Below are 18,512 nucleotides of genomic sequence, written 5' to 3'. Positions count from 1 at the left end.
TCCTTTTCATTGAAGGGTTTGAAATGGAACAATTGTGGTTCCACTGTACAAGGTGAGGCCCTCCCGTGTTAGACCACCACCCCACTCTGCATGCATTTCCTTTTTCTTTGTGCAAAGGGGTTTGTCGGCTGTCACTGCGCAGATTCTCTGTGCTCTCTCTTTTTCTGCATCCCTGTGGAGGGGTGTGGCTTAAATTTACAGGTTACAGCTACTCTGATATTATCTGGTGCTTGGGAGAAAAGCACGGCTGGCTCAAACTTATTTGCCGCCCCAGGCAAAAAAGAAGAGTCGCCCTGCCGTATCCCCCCCCCCCGCGAGCGCCGCCGAAATCCCCGCCCCCCCAGTGCCATGCCGCCCGAAGCCCCTGCCCCCCCCAGCACCACGCCGCCCGAAGCCCCACCACCCCGAACCCCCCGCCCCCGCTCCGAGCGCTGCGCCGCCGAATCCAAATAAATAAATAAAAAACGGAGTGCCGCCAAGGTGCCGCCCCAAGCATGTGCTTGGTCGACTGGTGCCTGGAGCTGGCCCTGGAGAAAAGATATTCCATGGGACCCAGCCCATCTTCAGTCTTCATTCAGCCATTAGCGGGAAGTGTGGATCAGTCACAGATGTGAAATTACAATATTCCTGTGAAAACAGTTGTTTTAAATTAATATTTTCCCAGCAGTATTTGCAGCCCAAGCATTGAAAACTTGAAAGTTTTAAACTGAAACAAAATTGAAAATTACTAAATTTATTTTCATTGCCTAAATTGAGGCTGTAAGCTAGTGTATTGGTAACATAGCAAGGAAATTTTGTTTAAAAGATACATTTTAAAGGCCCTTTAAGAAAAGAAGAGGAAAAGAAATTTGAATGCTAATTGCAATGGAGGAATCTCTATTAAGCAAAAAACTCCTAGGACTAAGGCCCAGATCCTCAAAACTATTTAGATGCCAAAGATCTGGGCCAAAGGGCCCACTTGTGAGCTCTTCTTTGTGCATGCACAGCGGAGCTGGGTTGTGTGCGTGGAACCACTTCGCTTCCCTGTGTGGGGTATCCACATTGCTGGACCCTGCACAGGAGTGAGAACATAGGGTTACCATATTTTAATACAACAAAAAGAGGACACTCCACGGGGCCCTGGCCCCGCCCCAACTTCGTCCCTTCCCTGCCCCGCCGCAGCCCTGCCCTGCCCCTTCCCTGGCCCCGCCCCAACTCCGCCCCTCCTCTGAATGCTCCGCCCCCCTGCTCCTCTTCCTCCCCTGCTTCCCGTGAATCAAATGTTCACTGGAAGCCTGAAACAGGCAGGCAGCAGGTAAGCTGGGACGGGGGCGCGAGGAGGCGCGGCCCAGTCCGGCCCCCCTGGCCGAGCGGCTCCCTCCGGCGGCCGGCACCGGCCAAGAGGCTCTGGCCCCGGCGGCTCTGGCCCCGGCCCTGGCGGCTCTGGCCCTGGCGGCTCTGGCCCCGGCCCTAGCGACTCCAGCTCGGCTCGGGCCCAGGGGCACCGGCCCCAGCCCTGGCCAAGCGGCGCTGGCCGGTGGCCGAGCACTCTCAGCCCCGGTCCCAGCGGCTCCGGCTCGGCTCGGGCCCCGGTTCCGGCCGAGCGGCTGCGGCCCGGCTCTGGCCAAGCAGTGGCCAGGAAAGCATACAGTGAGCGTGGTCAGAACATGCAGGAAGAGATGCTGAGGCTAATGGAGCAAACAGACATGATGAGGCATCTGGTGGTGGTGCTGCAGGAAAGGCAACTATAGTACAGAACCCCGCTGCATCCATTGTGTAACCCGCCTGCTCTCCTCGCCAAGTTCCATATCCTCCTCACCCAGACACCCAAGAATGTGGGAGGAGGGAGGCTCAGAAGGCTGTCATTCAAACAGCTTTGATTTGTAGTGTGGCTACAATAAGCAATGTGGCCTTGTCCTTCCCTCTTCCCCCACCCCACCCGGGCTACATTTTATTAGTCAGCGTTGTCAGTAATCTCAAGGTTTTTTTTAATAAATAAAGAATGAATGGATTCAGCACAAAACGGACTTTATTTACTGTGCCAATGTGGTTGAAGGGGGGAAGGGGTATTGGCTTACAGGGAAGTACATTCACCAAAGGGGGTGCATCAAGGACAAACACACACAACTGTTACACCGTTGGTCACAACTGTCACACCTGGTCAGTCATGAAACTGTTTTTCAAAGCCTCTCTGGTGCGCAGTGCATCTTGGTGTGCTCTTCTAATTGCCCTGGTGTCTGGCTGTTCAAAATTGGCCGCCAGGTGATTTGCCTCAACCTCCCACCCTGCCATAAATGTCTCCCCTTTACTCTCACAGATATTATGGAGCACACAGCAAGCAGCAATAACGATGGGAATATTACTTTCACTGAGGTCTAACCTACTCAGCAAACAGCGTCAGCGCCCTTTTAAACATCCAAAAGCACATTCTACCACCATTCTGCACTTGCTCAGCAGTTGAACTGCTCGTTACTGCTGTTCAGGCTGCCTGTGTACGGCTTGGGTCGCCAAGGATAACTATTGGCATTTCAGCATCCCCAACGATAATTTTCTGGTCTGGGAAGAAAGTCCCTTCTTGCAGCTTTTCGAACAGCCTGGATCTCCAAAAGATGCGAGCGTCATTCACCTTTCCTGACCATCCCACGTTGATGTCGGTGAAATGACTTTTGTGATCTACCAGTGCTTGCAACACCATTGAGAAGTACCCCTTGTGGTTTTTGTACTGGTTGGCAAGGTGGTCCAGTACCAAGATAGGGATATGTGTTCCGACTATTACCCCTCCACAGTTATGGAACCTCATTGCAGCAAAGCCATCCACTATGACCTGCACATTTCCAAGAGTCACTACCCTTGTTAGCAGAAGGTTATTGATTGCCTTGGCTACTTGGATCACAGCAGCCCTCACGCTAGATTTGCCCACTCTGAATTGATTCCTGACTGACCGGTAGCAGTCAGGCGTTGCAAGCTTCCACGGGGCTATTGCCATTTGCTTCTCAACTGTCAGGGCAGGTCTCATCTTGGTATTCCTGCGCTTCAGGGCGGGGGAAAGTAACTCACAAAGTTCCATGAAAGTGGCCTTACGCATGCAAAAGTTTCACAGCCACTGGGAATCATCCCATACCCGCAACACTACGCGGTCCTACCAGTCTGTGCTTGTTCGCCGGGCCCAAACTATATAAAATCGGTTGCTAAAGATAGACGTCTATAAAATCGACCTAATTTCGTAGTGTAGACATGCCCTGAGCACTGTGTCCCATTGGGTAGATAGAAAGAATAACCTAAATAATCTATACAGAAGCTCCTGGAACCCCATAAGATTGGTCCCTAATCCATGAACTATTGGAACTCATTTACAAAACTTTTTTTTAAATATTACATGAATATATTGTTTCATACTATAGAAGTTATAATCCCTATTACATGATAGATTTTTGAGCTATAATGTATCTTAATTAAAACTATCTTTAGATAGTTTCTTTCCTCAAAAAGCATTTTTATAAAAAAAAAAATCTGATTTAAATAAAAAAAAAAACTTTTTTTTTTTTTTTAAATCATTGATTTTTATGCACCCTGCTTAGGAAACACTGGAAATCAGCAATCCCTAGTATGTGGGCATAGTGAATGAAATTAAAGGAGAGTTGTCAGTGCCATCTGAATCTTGGACAACAGTATAGAAAATGAGCTTAAAAAACTCTAACTGAACAAAAACTCTAATGTATTTAGAAAGACTCTAGTTCTTTTAAGTTGACATTCTTTAATTTAGTTATTTATGCTTTGGTTGTAAATAGATGTCAACAACAAATCCATGGTAATTGAAGCTGTAGTCTAAAACTGCAAAACATTTTTTTAGATGTTGTCTTTTCTTGACCTTCCAGACTTCTCATCTCTTGTTTTAATATCCATGTTAACTATGAAGGTAATCCAAAAGAATGATATGATCTCTTAATTTTTATAAAATATATCTGTGTATATTTATACAAAACATATACAGATAAATCTGCTGAGTTGTAAATCTAAAACATCTTCGCTTCCCTTTTTCATGTGGTAAATGATGCCTCTCAGTGGCTGTGGGGCATACCTGTTATGGCTGAACTTTCAGAAGTCTGGAGATTTAATGCAAAGAACCAGTAACCTCATTTGCATAGGTAAATATGCAATTCTTTATTTCAGTAAATTGCAGCAAATGTAACACTGTGATAAGGCTGAAATATGGACTGAGTTTTACTAACAGAAATATCTGTTACTGGCTGGGAGCTGCGGGCGGCTTTGCAAATGTAAACAAACAGTCTGGTGGCCCGCCAGTGGCTTGCCTGGATGGGCTGCGTACAGCCTGCGGGCTGCAGGTTGCCCACCACTGACCTAGAGTATTTCCTCAGCTCTTCACATCAGAACATTTAAGCTGGTAGGCAGCAATTGTGCAGAAAACAGCTTTAAGGCTTGTTTTATGCTGCAAAGTTATATCAGCATAGCTATGTTGGTCAGCGGTATTAAAAAAACCCACCCTTGACTGACATAGTTCTGCCAACGAAACCCGCAGTGTAGACACAGCTATGTTGATGGAAGAGTGCTTTTGTCTTCAAAACAAGTGGATTTTTTCGGTGAAGGCTGTGTCTACGCTAGATGGCTATGGCAGATGAGTCTCTATAGTGTAGACACAGCCTCAAATGGGAGTCTCCTAACCAATCAGGAAACTTCACAGGTCTGTCAGGCCAGTCAGGAGACGGGATAAGCGGAGACAGACAACATGGGGCTGGTGTGGGGTCAGACAGGGGCTCATAATGGCTAATGGGGGAGGACAAAGTGGGGCAGGGGCTGAATGGGAATGGAGGCACAGGGCAACAGGGGTGAGGGAAGTGCAGGACCACATGGGGATGGGGGAAGGGGTGCAGGGCCACATAGGAATGGGGGATGGCTGAGTGGGGGCACAGAGACATGAGGAGAGGGTGTAAGGCCACATGGGGATGGGGGGTGTGGGTGTCTGAGTGGGGGTGGAGGAACACGTGGATTGGGGGGTGCAAGGACACCTAGGGGTACAGGGTCACATGGGGACAGGGGCAGATGTGCTTGACTGAATGGGAAAGTCTAGGGGTCAGCCAGGTTCTGCATGGGGGAAGCTCCTTAACAATCCCTCCCTATCCCCCCGCCAAAAACCTGTTCCATACTTTTCCCACCCATACCCGACAACCCTCCAAGTTCACACCCAGGCTCCTTCCCAGTACTTACTTCCCTCTCCCTCAGCTCCTTCCTTACCCCTGACTCCCCCAAGCCTTTGCACTGCTTCTGAGTGGTGTGGGAAATACGGTTCTGTATTGTAATTTAAATGAATTATTACTCAGAGTTCTGGATTAATATGCCGAGTAAGAAATCTATTTATTTGTCAAACATTTCCTGCATCTTTTTTGTTGTCTGTATTGTTACAGACATATTTGCTGACAGGTTTTTCGAAATAAATGACCAAAAATAATTGAAACTGGTGTGATTATATTGTGTTATTTTCACAAATAAAATTTGCAGAATTTGAAAATATTGTGCGCAGAATTCTTAATTTTTTGGCGCAGAATTCCCCTAGGAGTAGGAAACTGAATAGCATGTTTATCCCAAAATAAAGCTTTCAGTATATGAACAAAGCTGTTTCCTCTTGGGTCAAAAACAGTTACCTCTAGTGGGCAACAATGCCTTCAGCACCTGCAGCTTTGAACCTTTTATTCCATTATACATCACTTTTTTTAAACTGAGGGAATAGTTTTCTGTTCTAAAAATATTTTGTATTTATAATAATTTAAGGTTAAACCCTTCATATGAATATCTTTTCATTCTTATCACTTTGTCCATGATTTTATTCTTTTAGGGCCAGATTCTGGCACTCTTACTTGCAATGTGTATCACAATACTCTGCGAGAGTCCCATTGAAATTAGCTTGAGTAAGGATGGCAGAAATTTGCCACAGCAAGTAAGTATAGGAAAGTCTAGCCCTTATTCTTGATTTTTTTTCTCCCTCTTATTATTCCTTTCCTGATTCATATATCCGATTCAAAGAAGGAATAACTGATCATGCAAAGCAAGGAAATCCTTAAATGTTGAGTAATTCTGCTAGAGTAACTAATTTAAATAATTAAAAAGATTTACACCAAAAGGGAGGCTCAGGTCTTTTTTTATTTTAGGGTATTCATGAGTTTCAACTGTCTCCAGAGAAGTTAAAGTAAACTCCCAAATTGAATTTGAAGCAAGAGATTACAAGAGTGAGTAACTTTAGATTCTGGCTGACGGATTTTAAAAAAAATCTTTTAAAAGACTGATCTGATGCCTCCTAGTACAGCTCTCCCTAGTAAATACAGTGTTCATAAGGTCTGTTGTTTGTCTGTCTTTTTTGTCGTTCACAGTATGCGTCTAAGGAAATTGAGAGAATTTTAGTAATTTTTTGTTAAAGCAACTTCCATCTGAGAATTTAAGAAAACTCCTATGTGTAGTAGGTTTCTCTTTTAGTTTACTTACAGCAAGAGAATTTCTGCTTGTGGCCTAGAAAATCCTAGTTCAAGTTTCTGTGGCAGTGGTATTCTTCATGAAAATGAGATATATAGCTATCCATATAAATACATATGTGTGTATGTGTAATATATATCTATATAAAAAACAGAAACACATCCTCAGGTGTTAAATGAGCCCAAAGTAAATCAGTATAAGGAGAATAACAGTATTATAGATTGTGCTTTATCCATGGAAGTGATAAGCATTTAACATATCAATACTTGTCATGCATATTACAAATCCTGTTTCTGGCTGAGCTCCTCATTCAATATAGATTTCTCAAAAGATGGGACAGTAAACATAGATTATATTACTGTTTTTTTGGCTTGAGATTTTTTTTTAATATGCCAACAAATCCATCCAGTGAAACTGTAGTATCACTTGCTGTCATACTGACAGATAAATAAGGTCCAGAGAATGTTATTTTCGGCAGCAAATAAGCAATAAAGTTGCTTTTGTTAGTTGCCAATGGTAATTTCACAGGACCAATGTGAAAGTTTTACATGGAATGCCCAGGATCAATGGCCAGTGTTTGCTCCATGCCAAATTGCTACTAGACTTACTTAAAACAAGAATAATGTTTTAACTGTTCATAATTTGAAAATAGTTATAGCTTTTCAAAGACAATAGAGTATAAAATGTCTGGTATGCTAACTTTGAGCTCCCCAATAGACAACATTTGGTACAATTGCATCAAATAGAGCGAAAGTGTTTTGTGTTATTAAGTATTTTTATTACATTAAACCTTACTTGTGCCAAATATTACATTGCTCAGAGGACATGGATAGCTGGATTGGGATTGTTCCTTAAAGAAGTAAGAGGAGATGAATTGTCTTTCAGAATGTCAAACTTTTTCTAGGCTCTGTACCAGATTCTTAGCATGAAAACTGTGTAAGATTCCAATTTTAGTCAAGAGATGATGGCCTTTTCTTTATGATTCTGTACTGTTTGATGAAGGTGCCTACCTACCTTTCTTTCTTAACATTTGCTGATAATTTAGAGAAATAGTAGTTGTGAATATGGGGAAGAACTGCTTGCTTCCCACCCCTGTTACTTTTACCGGCTTGTAATATATCTAATTACAGCCTGGGTTTCTTTTTATTCTGTGTTAATTTTAAAACAAAAGTTTGATTAAAACTGGCATTCCAGTTACCATATCATCATTTTAAATTGAGATGGTGTGGAATTAACATTTACTGATTGTGAAAATATTCTGAGAGAAGTAGTTTAATTAATTGGTACAATTTAAAAAGGGTTGTATAAAAAGAGTACAAGAGTATAATGTAGTCTTCCCTTGATTTGTGTGTGTAATTCTTGTTGAACTTAATGAGTTATGTTTATTCATCGAATAAAGAAAGGAATCATATTCTTTATTCCTTTACTATGGTGCAATATGAATAACTGTCAGAAAATGGTATTTATTTGCTGATCATTGTTTCATAACCACAAGAATATCTCACAACATTGAAAATATAAATGAAAATTGATTTTAATTTTGGGCTAGCTTCATACAGGCATATGCCTAAACTGTTGAATCAATACGTCATATGCAATGTATTTATTTACAGCCAGTCTCTTACAGATTGACATATTGACCAAACAATAAATGATTCACTGCCTCTGTAAACCCCAGAGTCTTAAGTCACCTTCCACTATTTGTACAGAGCTCAAATAAACAAATTAGTGCAAACACTGCGGAAGTTATTCTCCAACATAGGAAAATATAAGCAAAGACAAGCTTTAAGGCTCAAAAGTGGTTTTGCTGAGTAAGATGAGCCATGCAAACCTTTTCTTGGAAAATTAACAAATAGAAATTTAATGTGAAAAGCAATAGGTCACTGGATAATTGTGTCCCCTAATCTTGTATTTGGCCTGAGCATAATTTATTTTTTGGGGAAAAAACATCCTCTTTTCCCCCATACGTATTTCTACTGTACTTCTAATATGTGGATGATATGGCCTGTGTAGTCTATAAATTGTATTAATGGGTATTTAGACAGCACTGACAAAAGTGGACATATGTTATACCACTAAGTGTGAGCTAGCATTTTTAGTGTTTTTTTAAAAAACACACACACACACACACACACACACACACACACACACACACACACACACACACACACAGTGTTAAATTTCTAACTTACAAAAGCATAAGTAATGACACGCAATCCTAAGGAAACCACAACTGGTGATACTTTGATATAGGTGTGGTGACAATCTTCCTGACGTGTTGATTGTACATTGAGTATATATTGAAGTTTTAGGATGTCAGTCTCTTAATATATTGCCTCCGGTCTCTGAGTGTTTACTTATCCATCCTTTATAGTTCTTATCTTACACTCCTTTTTGGAGTTAATTTTTTTGTTTTGGGCTTGGATTTTTACTCTGTACCAATTAATTGGTGACAATACCAGGAGAAAATGAAAGCAGATTATTCACACTTTACCATAGTTGTAGAGTTACAGCTGCTGTGCAGAGACTGTGTAAAAATATCAACCTTAGTGCTATAATAAATTTTATTAGAAGAATAGAAAGAAATGTGGTGGTTGACTGGAAGAAGGCTAATGTAGTGCCCATCTTTAAAAAATGGAAGGAGGAGGATCCAGGAAATTCCAGGCCAGTCAGTCTCACCTCAGTCCCTGGAAAAATCATGGAGCAGGTCCTCAAGGAATCAATTTTGAAGCACTTTGAGGAGAGGAAAGTGATTAGGAACAGACTGCATGGATTCACCAAGGGCAAGTCATGCCTGACTAACCTAATTGCCTTCTATGATGAGATAACTGGCTCTGTGGATGAGGGGAAAGCAGTGGACGTGTTATTCCTTGACTTTACTAAAGTTTTTGATACGGTCTCCCACAGTATTTTTGCCAGCAAGTTAAAGAAGTATGGGCTGGATGAATGGACTATAAGGTGGAGAGAAAGCTGGCTAGATCATCGGGCTCAACAGGTAGTGATCAATGGCTCCATGTCTAGTTGGCAGCTGATATCAAGTGGAGTGCTGCAAGGGTCGGTCCTGGGGCCGGTTTTGTTCAATATCTTCATTAATGATCTGGAGGATGGTGTGGATTGCACCCTCAGCAAGTTTGCAGATGACACTAAACTGGGAGGAGTGGTAGATATGCTGGAGGGTAGGGATAGGATACAGAGGGACCTAGGCAAATTAGAGGATTGGGCCAAAAGAAATCTGATGAGCTTCAACAAGGACAAGTGCAGAGTCCTGCACTTAGGACGGAAGAATCCCATGCACTGCTACAGACTAGGGATCGAATGGCTAGGCAGCAGTTCTGCAGAAAAGGACCTAGGGCTTACAGTGGACGAGAAGCTGGATATGAGTCAGTATGCTTTCGTTGCCAAGAAGGCTAACAGCATTTTGGACTATATAAGTAGTAGCATTGCCAGCAGATCGAGGGATGTGATCCTTCCCCTCTATTCGGCATTAGTGAGGACTCATCTGGAGTACTGTGTCCAGTTTTGGGCCCCATACTACAAGAAGGATGTGGAAAAATTGGAAAGAGTCCACCGGAGGGCAACGAAAATGATCAGTGGGCTGGAGCACATGACTTATGAGGAGAGGCTGAGGGAACTGGGCTTATTTAGTTTGCAGAAGAGAAGAATGAGGGGGGATTTGATAGCTGCTTTCAACTACCTGAAAGGGGCTTCCAAAGAGGATGGATCTAGACTGTTCTTCTTCGAGAGATGTCCCTGTGGGTGCTCCACTTCAGGTGTTGGTGCGTCCCTGCGCCTTTGCTCTGAGATTTTTTGCAGCAGTACTCCTAGCGGCCACGCATGCTCAGAGGCTGCCCCCGCTGTGAGTCTAGGTTGATAGTACGCATGTGTGGCCGGTCTCCTCAGTTCCTTTTCTACCGTCCCCGGCCTGAGACGGAGCTCAGCAGACACATTAGGAAATCCCTCACTCTTGCTACAATTACCCTTCTAGTAGTTAGTTTGTTGTCAGTTCCTTGTTAGTGTAGTTAATTACCTCTTTTATCTGTTACCAAAAAAAAAAAAAAGTTTTTCTGTCAGCCGCAGCCGCTTCGGCCATGCCGGACTCCACAGGCTTCAAGCGCTGTTCTACATGTAAGGAGGCTATCCCGCTATCAGATGGCCACTCAAAGTGTATAAAATGTTTGGGGGAAGCCCACATTCCCCAAAAATGTGCCCACTGCTGTAAACTCAGTTCCAGGGCACGGAAGGACAGGGAGCTTAGACTTAAACTGCTCCTCCTGCAAAAGTCTATCGGGTCAGTTTCAGACCCAGGCGCTGAATCCGGCTCCACTGCCCGCCACAGCCCGCCCCCCCGCCTCAAAAAAACTGAAAAAATCTACAAAGAAGGGACAGCCTTCTTCACCAAAGAAGGTTGTGAGGCACAAGGTTTCTTCAGGCAGATCAACGGTCTCCCTGCCTGTGTTTCCTCGCCTGAGCAACTTTGATGAGCCGGGCTCCTCAGGAATCGCGCGAAAGCCGCCTGAGGCTGCGGCGGCGGCGTGAGGCTCCGGTGCCGAGGCATCAGGCTTTCAGTTGCCTGCCTCTATTATGGCACCGTGACGGGCGCGGTGCCGACATTTTACAACATGCCTGATCCCCTGCAGGCTGATGTTGCCCGCCCGGCACCGACCGCGGCACCGACAACCGCGGAGCAGACTGACAGGGAGATCGCAGGCAAAACCCCTGCTCAGAGGAATGCTCCCGCACGGCAACCTCCCCCTGCACAGCTTTCACCTCACGCAGGAGCCTCACCTTTTCAATTTATTCAGACAGCAGATCTATTGGTATCGCCTATCCTGCAGTCTCCCCTGATGAATGCCTGAGTCAGGATCTGAGCAGCCTTCCTCCAGTGAGGAGGAAACTGATCCACAGGGAGTTTTTTCTCCATATCAAGACTCCCACTCCCAGACCCCAGTCAATAGAGGTTATAAGAAAACTACCTCATCCTACTCTCAGGATCCTGCCCCTGGGGGGTGAACCCCTGGATGGCACCACCTATGCCCTACCCACCACCATGGCAATATTGGACACCATGGGCATCGTACCCTCGAGAATACGTGGGCAATGGCAATTCGACCAGACGCAACACTGGTCTAGCGCCACCACCTGACGAATCTGCCAGTGACACAAGACACCTGGCAGCACAGTCACACTTCCAGGATCAACCTAGCCCTGCTCCTATTCCAGCAGAGCCGGAGGTAACGCCTGAGGAAGGCTTACTTCCCCTTCCTCCAACACTGTCGGATGACTACGCAAAATTCAAGACCTCTTTAAAAGAGTTGCCAGTGACTTGAGAATTAACTTGGAGGTAGTCACTGAACAACAGCATGAGCTAACGGACATCCTACAGCCCTCTTCTTCCTCTTGGGTGGCATTACCAATCAACGTAGCCCTTTTAGAACCCGCTAAGTCCATCTGGCAGACTCCAGCTACAAGCCTACCTACCTGTAAACAAGCGGACAGGAAGTACTTTATCCCTTCAAAGGGTTCTGAATTCCTTTTTACCCACCCGACACCAAACTCATTGGTAGTAGACGCCGCGAACCAAAGGGCCAAACAACAGTATTCCCGTTCTGTCCCAGCCAACAAGGACAGCAAACGCTTGGACCTCTTTGGTCGTAAAGTATACGAATCCTCGACCCTACAATTTCATATAGCTAATTATACTGCAGTCCTTGCAAAATATGATCACAAAAACTATAATAAATTCATGGAGTTTATTGACGACATTCCTGAACAGAAGAAACAACAATTCACAGCTCTGGTTTCCCAGGGACAAATCATATCATGCACCGCTCTTCATGTGGCCCTCGATGTAGCCAACACTGCAGCAAGATCGACCGCCACAACAGTAGTCATGCAACGGGGTTCATGGCTCTCCTCCTCTTTCTTTCCTCGAGAAGTTCAGAGCACCATTGAAGATCTTCCCTTTGACGGTGACAAACTTTTTGCTTCTACCACGAACGACGTGCTTCATTCAATGAAGGACTCAAGGGCAACTCTCCGGTCTTTAGGTCTCCAGACACCTATGACCAGAAGACGGCAATATAGATACCAACCGTACCAACGTCCACGCTATCCCGCATTTACACCTACCGATTTTTTTTCCGAAACCACACGTGAACTCGTTCGAAGCCTCAATGCATACACTAGATGTATGCAGGGCCTTGTCCTTCTATTTGGATAGAACCAAACCTTTTAGAAATTCTTCCAGACTTTTTGTCTCCATCGCGGAGTGCTCCAAAGGTACGTCTATTTCTACCCAGAGACTTTCGAACTGGATTTCGCAGTGCATCCGGTTGTGCTATCAGATGAAGAAAGTTACACCTCCAGACGGCATCAGAACACACTCCACTAGATCTCTGGCTGCCTCTGTAGCATTCTTATGCAAAGTTCCCCTGGCTGATATCTGTAAAGCAGCCACCTGGTCCTCTGAGCACACATTTGTTAAACACTATGCCCTTACTCAAGGCCCTCTATCTGATATATGTTTGGGCAGGGCTGTACTATCTACGGTGTTCCTATCAGATCCGAAGCCCCTACCTCCTTAAGATATAGGGCTTTTAAGTCACCTGGAGTGGAGCACCCACAGGGACATCTCTCGAAGAAGAAGAGGAGGTTACTCACCCTGTGCAGTAACTGACATTCTTCGAGATGAGTGTCCCTGTGGGTGCTCCACTACCCACCCTCCTCCCCTCTACTTTGGAGTTGGGGGGCCTCCGTTGTAGAGACGGAACTGAGGAGACCGGCCACGCATGCGTACTATCAACCTAGACTCACAGCGGGGGGCAGCCTCTGAGCATGCGTGGCCGCTAGGAGTACGGCTGCAAAAAATCTCCGAGCAAAGGCGCAGGGACGCACCAACACCTGGAGTGGAGCACCCACAGGGACACTCATCTCGAAGAACGTCAGTTATTGCACAGGGTGAGTAACCTCCTCTTCTCAGTGGTAGCAGATGACAGAACAAGGAGTAATGGTCTCAAGTTGCAGTGGGAGAGGTTTAGGTTGGATAGTAGGAAAAACTTTTTCACTAAGAGGGTGGTGAAGCACTGGAATGGGTTCCCTAGGGAGGTGGTGGAATCTTCTTCCTTAGAGGTTTTTAAGGTCAGGCGTGACAAAGCCCTGGCTGGGATGATTTAGTTGGAGATTGGTCCTGCTCTGAGCAGGGGGTTGGACTAGATGACTTCCTGAGGTCCCTTCCAAACCTGATATTCTATGGTTGTGTAGTTAACAGGTTTTGTCTCAGGAGAGACCAAGGTTGGATGTCCAGAATGTCCTCCAGTTTCCAGGGAAGAGGGGGGGAAGATATATATAAAACTTGGCAGTGGCCGGACGGCTACCCCTGTTTAGCCAAGGGAAGTGGTCATGACACTGACCTGTGAGTGAGAAATGTGGAAGAGGAATCCTTTTTAGGAATGGAGTAAAATCCTCCACAGCATATAAAAAGGAATGATGAGAAAAGTACAGTAACTCCTCACTTAATGTTGTCCTGGTTAATGTTGTTACATTGCTGATCTATTAGGGAACAAGCTCGTTTAAAGTTGTGCAATGCTCCCTTATAACATCGTTTGGCAGCTGCCTGCTTTGTCCATTGCTTGCAGGATTCTCTGGAAGAGCAGCCCCTCCTTGTGGAGATTAGAACTGGGGGAGGGGGGCCCATCAGCCCTGCTCCCATCAGCCCCCTTAAATTCCCTGTAAGGTATGTGGCTCGGCAGCTGCCCAGCAGCAGTTCAGGTGGCCCTCCCCGCATTGCCATGCTGCTCCTGCCTTTCCCTCTGCCTTGGAGCTGCTCCTGGGAGCTTCCTGCTTGCTGGGGGAGGAGGGGAGAGGGGTGCTGATGTCAGGATGTCCCCCTGCTCCTGCCCCCCCGCTCGGAACCCCCTCTCCACAAAGCGGAGGAGGGGGACAGGGCTCAGCAACAGAAAGGAGGGAGCTTGCTGGAAGCTATTGCTTCCTGTCTGAACTGGCTGGTCTGCTTAAAAGGGCAACATACTTGAGTGGGATTGGTGTACTTAAAGGGGCAATGCACATCTCTCTCTCTGTCACTCATGCATGCACCCCCCCAGCACTTTGGAAAGTCAGCATCTGTGCAGCCATGCATGTGCTGTCAGGAGGAGAGAGTGGCGAGCTCCTGCTGGCTAGCGTGGTCTCATCATCATGTTCAGTTTTTCCAGGGAAGTGTTTGCAGCTACTGCAATGCATCTATTGTGTTTCCTCCCTCCTGCCTCAGTCCATGCTGCCTTGTAGAGTGTGAGGCTACATTAACAGTGTATTAACCCTTGAGGGCTTAGCCGAGTGTTAGTTCATCATTTAGCAGCAAGGCATTCCCTGGGAAATATTCCATCCTCTTACTCCACCTCCTCAACCAAGCTTCACAATCATTCATTGCCGTGTACAATATTAAACTTTGTTTAAAATTGTTTAAAATGTATACTGTATATGTATATAATGTCTTTTGTCTGGTGAAAAAAAATTCCCTGGAACCTAACCTCCCCCCACCCCCCACTTATATTAATTCTTATGGGGAAATTGGATTCGCTTAACATCGTTTTGCATAAAGTTTCATTTTTCAGGGACATAACTACAACGTTAAGTGAGGAGTTACTGTATTTTGCAATAGTGTCCTAATTTTGACCCAAGAATTTATGGTAGCAGAGAGATTATATAAGAATCTCTTAAAATGGATTCTATTTCATTTCTTCCCTCATACCTGCTACCTTTCATGAGCTGAAGGGTGTCTGTCCTTCTGTCATTCCCACCTGCTACGGGCCTTCTTTCCAGCTTCCTCCCAATTGCTCTTGTCCATACGGTGCTTCAAAGCTCAGCACAGACTAAGGCTGATCATGGAATCATCACATGTATTGAGTCTGTTGAGCTTTTAAGCTCCATAACTATCCCTGAGTAAAGTGAGAAGCATCTCATGAATTGGGTTAGCTGAGAAGGAATGTGGATCAGGGGACAGGAATCATCGACTGATCCCTAAGAAGTGATGGCCCTGCAACGTTGGGCCATGGATAATGTTGGGTGTTTGATGTGGTCCACTCAAACGGGGTGTTAGGAGCAGCCCCACTGCCACCATCAAACTATTTGGAGGGATCCTCACAGTTGAGCTCAGAAGCATCTCCCACCCTTTCCCCATCTTGCTCTTGAACTTGAAGGTCATTGAGACATAGCAGGAATCATAGTTGGTACCGGGATCAGTACCTTTCCCACAGAAGAGACATGGGAACCTGACCTAGTTCTTTCTGGCTGTCAGTGCAGTATCCTTATGCACAGTGGCCTCCATGGAATCCCTGGGGAAGTCCTTTGTTTGGCAAAATCCTAGTTGTTTGCTCACTCTAGGATGAGATCACCTATATCTCCAGTGACACCCCTCCCCCCCCAAGAGCCACCAGACTTCAGCTGTTGACAGAGGTGGCTCTCTGCGATAGGGCATCCTGAACCTTTAGGGCAGGCAGAAGTCATTCCTGAGTATTCCACTGATCCCAGCTACATCTTCCTCCTCCTCACCAGATGACACAATGAAACCCAAGTCCTTGTCTCCATTACCAAAAGACTTCAGATCGTATCATTATTTGTTCTGGCACATGGCTGGCATCAGCCTGAGGTATTCAGGCTGAGTTTCTTCAGGAGAAGATCCATAAATTGGTGGATATCTTCCAGCTATTGGCTCCTGGGGAAGTTGCTTTCCTTATAAATGAAGCAATACTAGAACTTGCTAAATCTCTATGGAATACTCCAGCTTTGTTAAAGCCCACAACAAAGTGTACTATGTGCCAGTGTAGGATTTTGAATCTTTTTTTTTTCTCTCATCCAACTCCAAATTCCCTGGTTGTGACAATGGCAAAATGAGCGAGCAAGACAGAGAAGATATAAATCTGCGCCTAAAGAAAAGGAGTTCAAAAGGCTAGATTTAATGGGAAGAAAGGTCTACTTGATTTCCTTCTTGCAGATGTGCATTGCAAGCCAGCATTGCTGTTATTGAAATAGGATTTTGTGAACTGGATGCCACATCCAAATTTGTGAACAAGTTGCCAGAATTCCTTAGAGAGGAATTTATGGCCTTTGTTATGGAAGGCCATTTAGCGCTCAAGACATCCTTGTAGTCAGCCCTGGTTATAGTAGTTGCTTCATCTGTGCTCATGGCCTTGGCTGTAATAAACATTTAATAAACATTCAAGTTCTGCAGTTTCTCATTGAAGTCTGTTTTTGTGTCCATTTATTTGTTTGGCCAAACCGGACAGTCTCTAAGCAATGTACATGGCAGAGGGGCGTTGCTGGCACATGATGGCATATATCACATTTGGTAGATGTGCAGGTGAATGAGCCCCTGATGGTGTGGCTGATGTGGTTAGGTCCTTTGATGGTGTCCCTTGAATACATATGCAGACAGAGTTGGCAACGTGGTTTGTTGCAGGGATTGGTTCCTGGGTTAGTGTTTCTGTTGTATGGTGTGTGAATCACCGGACAGTCTCTACGCAAATGAATAAATGGACATGAATCAGACATCAAGAATTGTAACATTCAGAAACCAGTAGGGGAGCACTTCAATCTCCCTGGAAACTCTAACAGAGTTAAGTGGCAATTCTTCAACAAAAAACCTTCAAAAACAGACTTCAAAGAGAAACTGCAGAACTGGAATTAATTTGCAAAATTGACACCATCAAATTAGGCCTGAATAAAGACTGGGAGTGGCTGGGTCACTACAAAAAATAATTTCCCCTCTGTTGATACTCACACCTTCTTGTCAACTGTTGAGAATGGGTCACATCTACCATGATTGAATTGGCCTCGTTAACACTGACCCCCTACTCAGTAAGGCAACTCCCATCTTTTCATGTGCTATGTATTTATACCTGCCTACTGTATTTTCCACTCCATGCATCTAATGAAGTGGGTTATAGCTCACAAAAGCTTATGCTCAAATAAATTTGTTAGTCTCTAAGGTGCCACAAGGACTCCTCGTTGTTTTTACCTGTATTGTAACTGTTGTTCTTCAAGATGTGGGTACAGACATATATTCCATGATCCATCCTCTGTCTCTTTGCATTAGAGTCTCCATCTGGGGATTTCGGTGCAAAGGAACTGAGTGGGGAGGTGGGGCAGCCCCACTGTTATATAGCCAAGATATTGGCACATGCACTGCCAGTATGGTTATTGCTTGGCAAAATTCTCTGACTTTGGTGTGCTGGGAGCACACACACCTGAGTGGAATACTTGTGTGCACTCACATCTTGAAGAACAACAGTTACAGTACAGGTAAGTAACTGTCTCTTTTCTTTCTCAAAAAAGACCTCTCACATAATTTTCTACAAGAGTTTTGACACTGAGAACATCATTGATGTGTATGCTTTTTGTAAACTGTTTGCTATTGACTTCTGTGATGTACATTTATTAATGGTTAAGAGTGAGAATTTTTTCCATTTTATTTTATAAATAAAGTATTATATGCACAATAATTTACTCCTGGGAATTCATGTCCCCCGCAGATTTCTTTGCTTCCTTTGACTTTCTGACAGGGAAGCAAAGGGAATCGGCAAGAGCAGTCATGCACCACTACCTAGTTGTGCAGGTACATCGTTTCAGGCACCTGGAGCAGCTGCGGAGAGGTAAATCACCGCAGGGCTGGGGACACCCCAGCCAGTGGCTTCTACCCTGAGCTGGGATTAGCTGCTAGTCCTGGCTGGGCTGGAAGCAGGAGAAGATGGGACTTCCACTTTTCCTGCAACGAGTGTGCTGGGGCTGTATCAGACCCACCACCAGAATCCTCCCCCAGCTGCAGGAACACCCAGAACCCCCCTAGCCCTCCATACCTGAACCATACCCCATTGAACCCCTGCATCTGGAGCCCCCTGCAGCCAGACCCCCTGCTGCCAGACCCACACCCCTGCACCCAGACCACCCCCACTGAACTCCCTGCACTCAAAGTTTCACCCTGACAAATCCCACCCCCTGCACCACCCTGATGCCCCACATCCAGACCCCCATGCCACTGACCTTCAATTAGTTGCATCCAGACC

At 45.2% G+C, this 18,512-nt stretch overlaps 1 protein-coding gene across 6 annotated transcripts in view; it reads left to right on the top strand.

Moving 5' to 3' along the window:
- FANK1 (fibronectin type III and ankyrin repeat domains 1) overlaps positions 1–18,512 on the top strand; it is a 62,967-nt gene that overhangs the window by 14,298 nt on the left and 30,157 nt on the right. For 4 of the 6 annotated variants that reach the window (XM_065552254.1, XM_065552253.1, XM_065552252.1 and 1 more), the window contains exon 2: positions 4,042–4,124. The exons of the other annotated variants lie outside the window; for them this stretch is intronic. In XM_065552254.1, the coding sequence (XP_065408326.1) occupies positions 4,094–4,124 (31 nt within the window). In that variant the 5' untranslated portion in view covers positions 4,042–4,093. The remainder of the gene's footprint in view (positions 1–4,041; positions 4,125–18,512) is intronic. 6 annotated transcript variants of the gene reach the window in all.

Source organism: Chrysemys picta, chromosome 7 (assembly GCF_011386835.1).
Source record: "Chrysemys picta bellii isolate R12L10 chromosome 7, ASM1138683v2, whole genome shotgun sequence".
Lineage (NCBI taxonomy): Eukaryota > Metazoa > Chordata > Testudines > Emydidae > Chrysemys > Chrysemys picta.
This window is presented reverse-complemented; position numbering and strand designations above follow the sequence as displayed.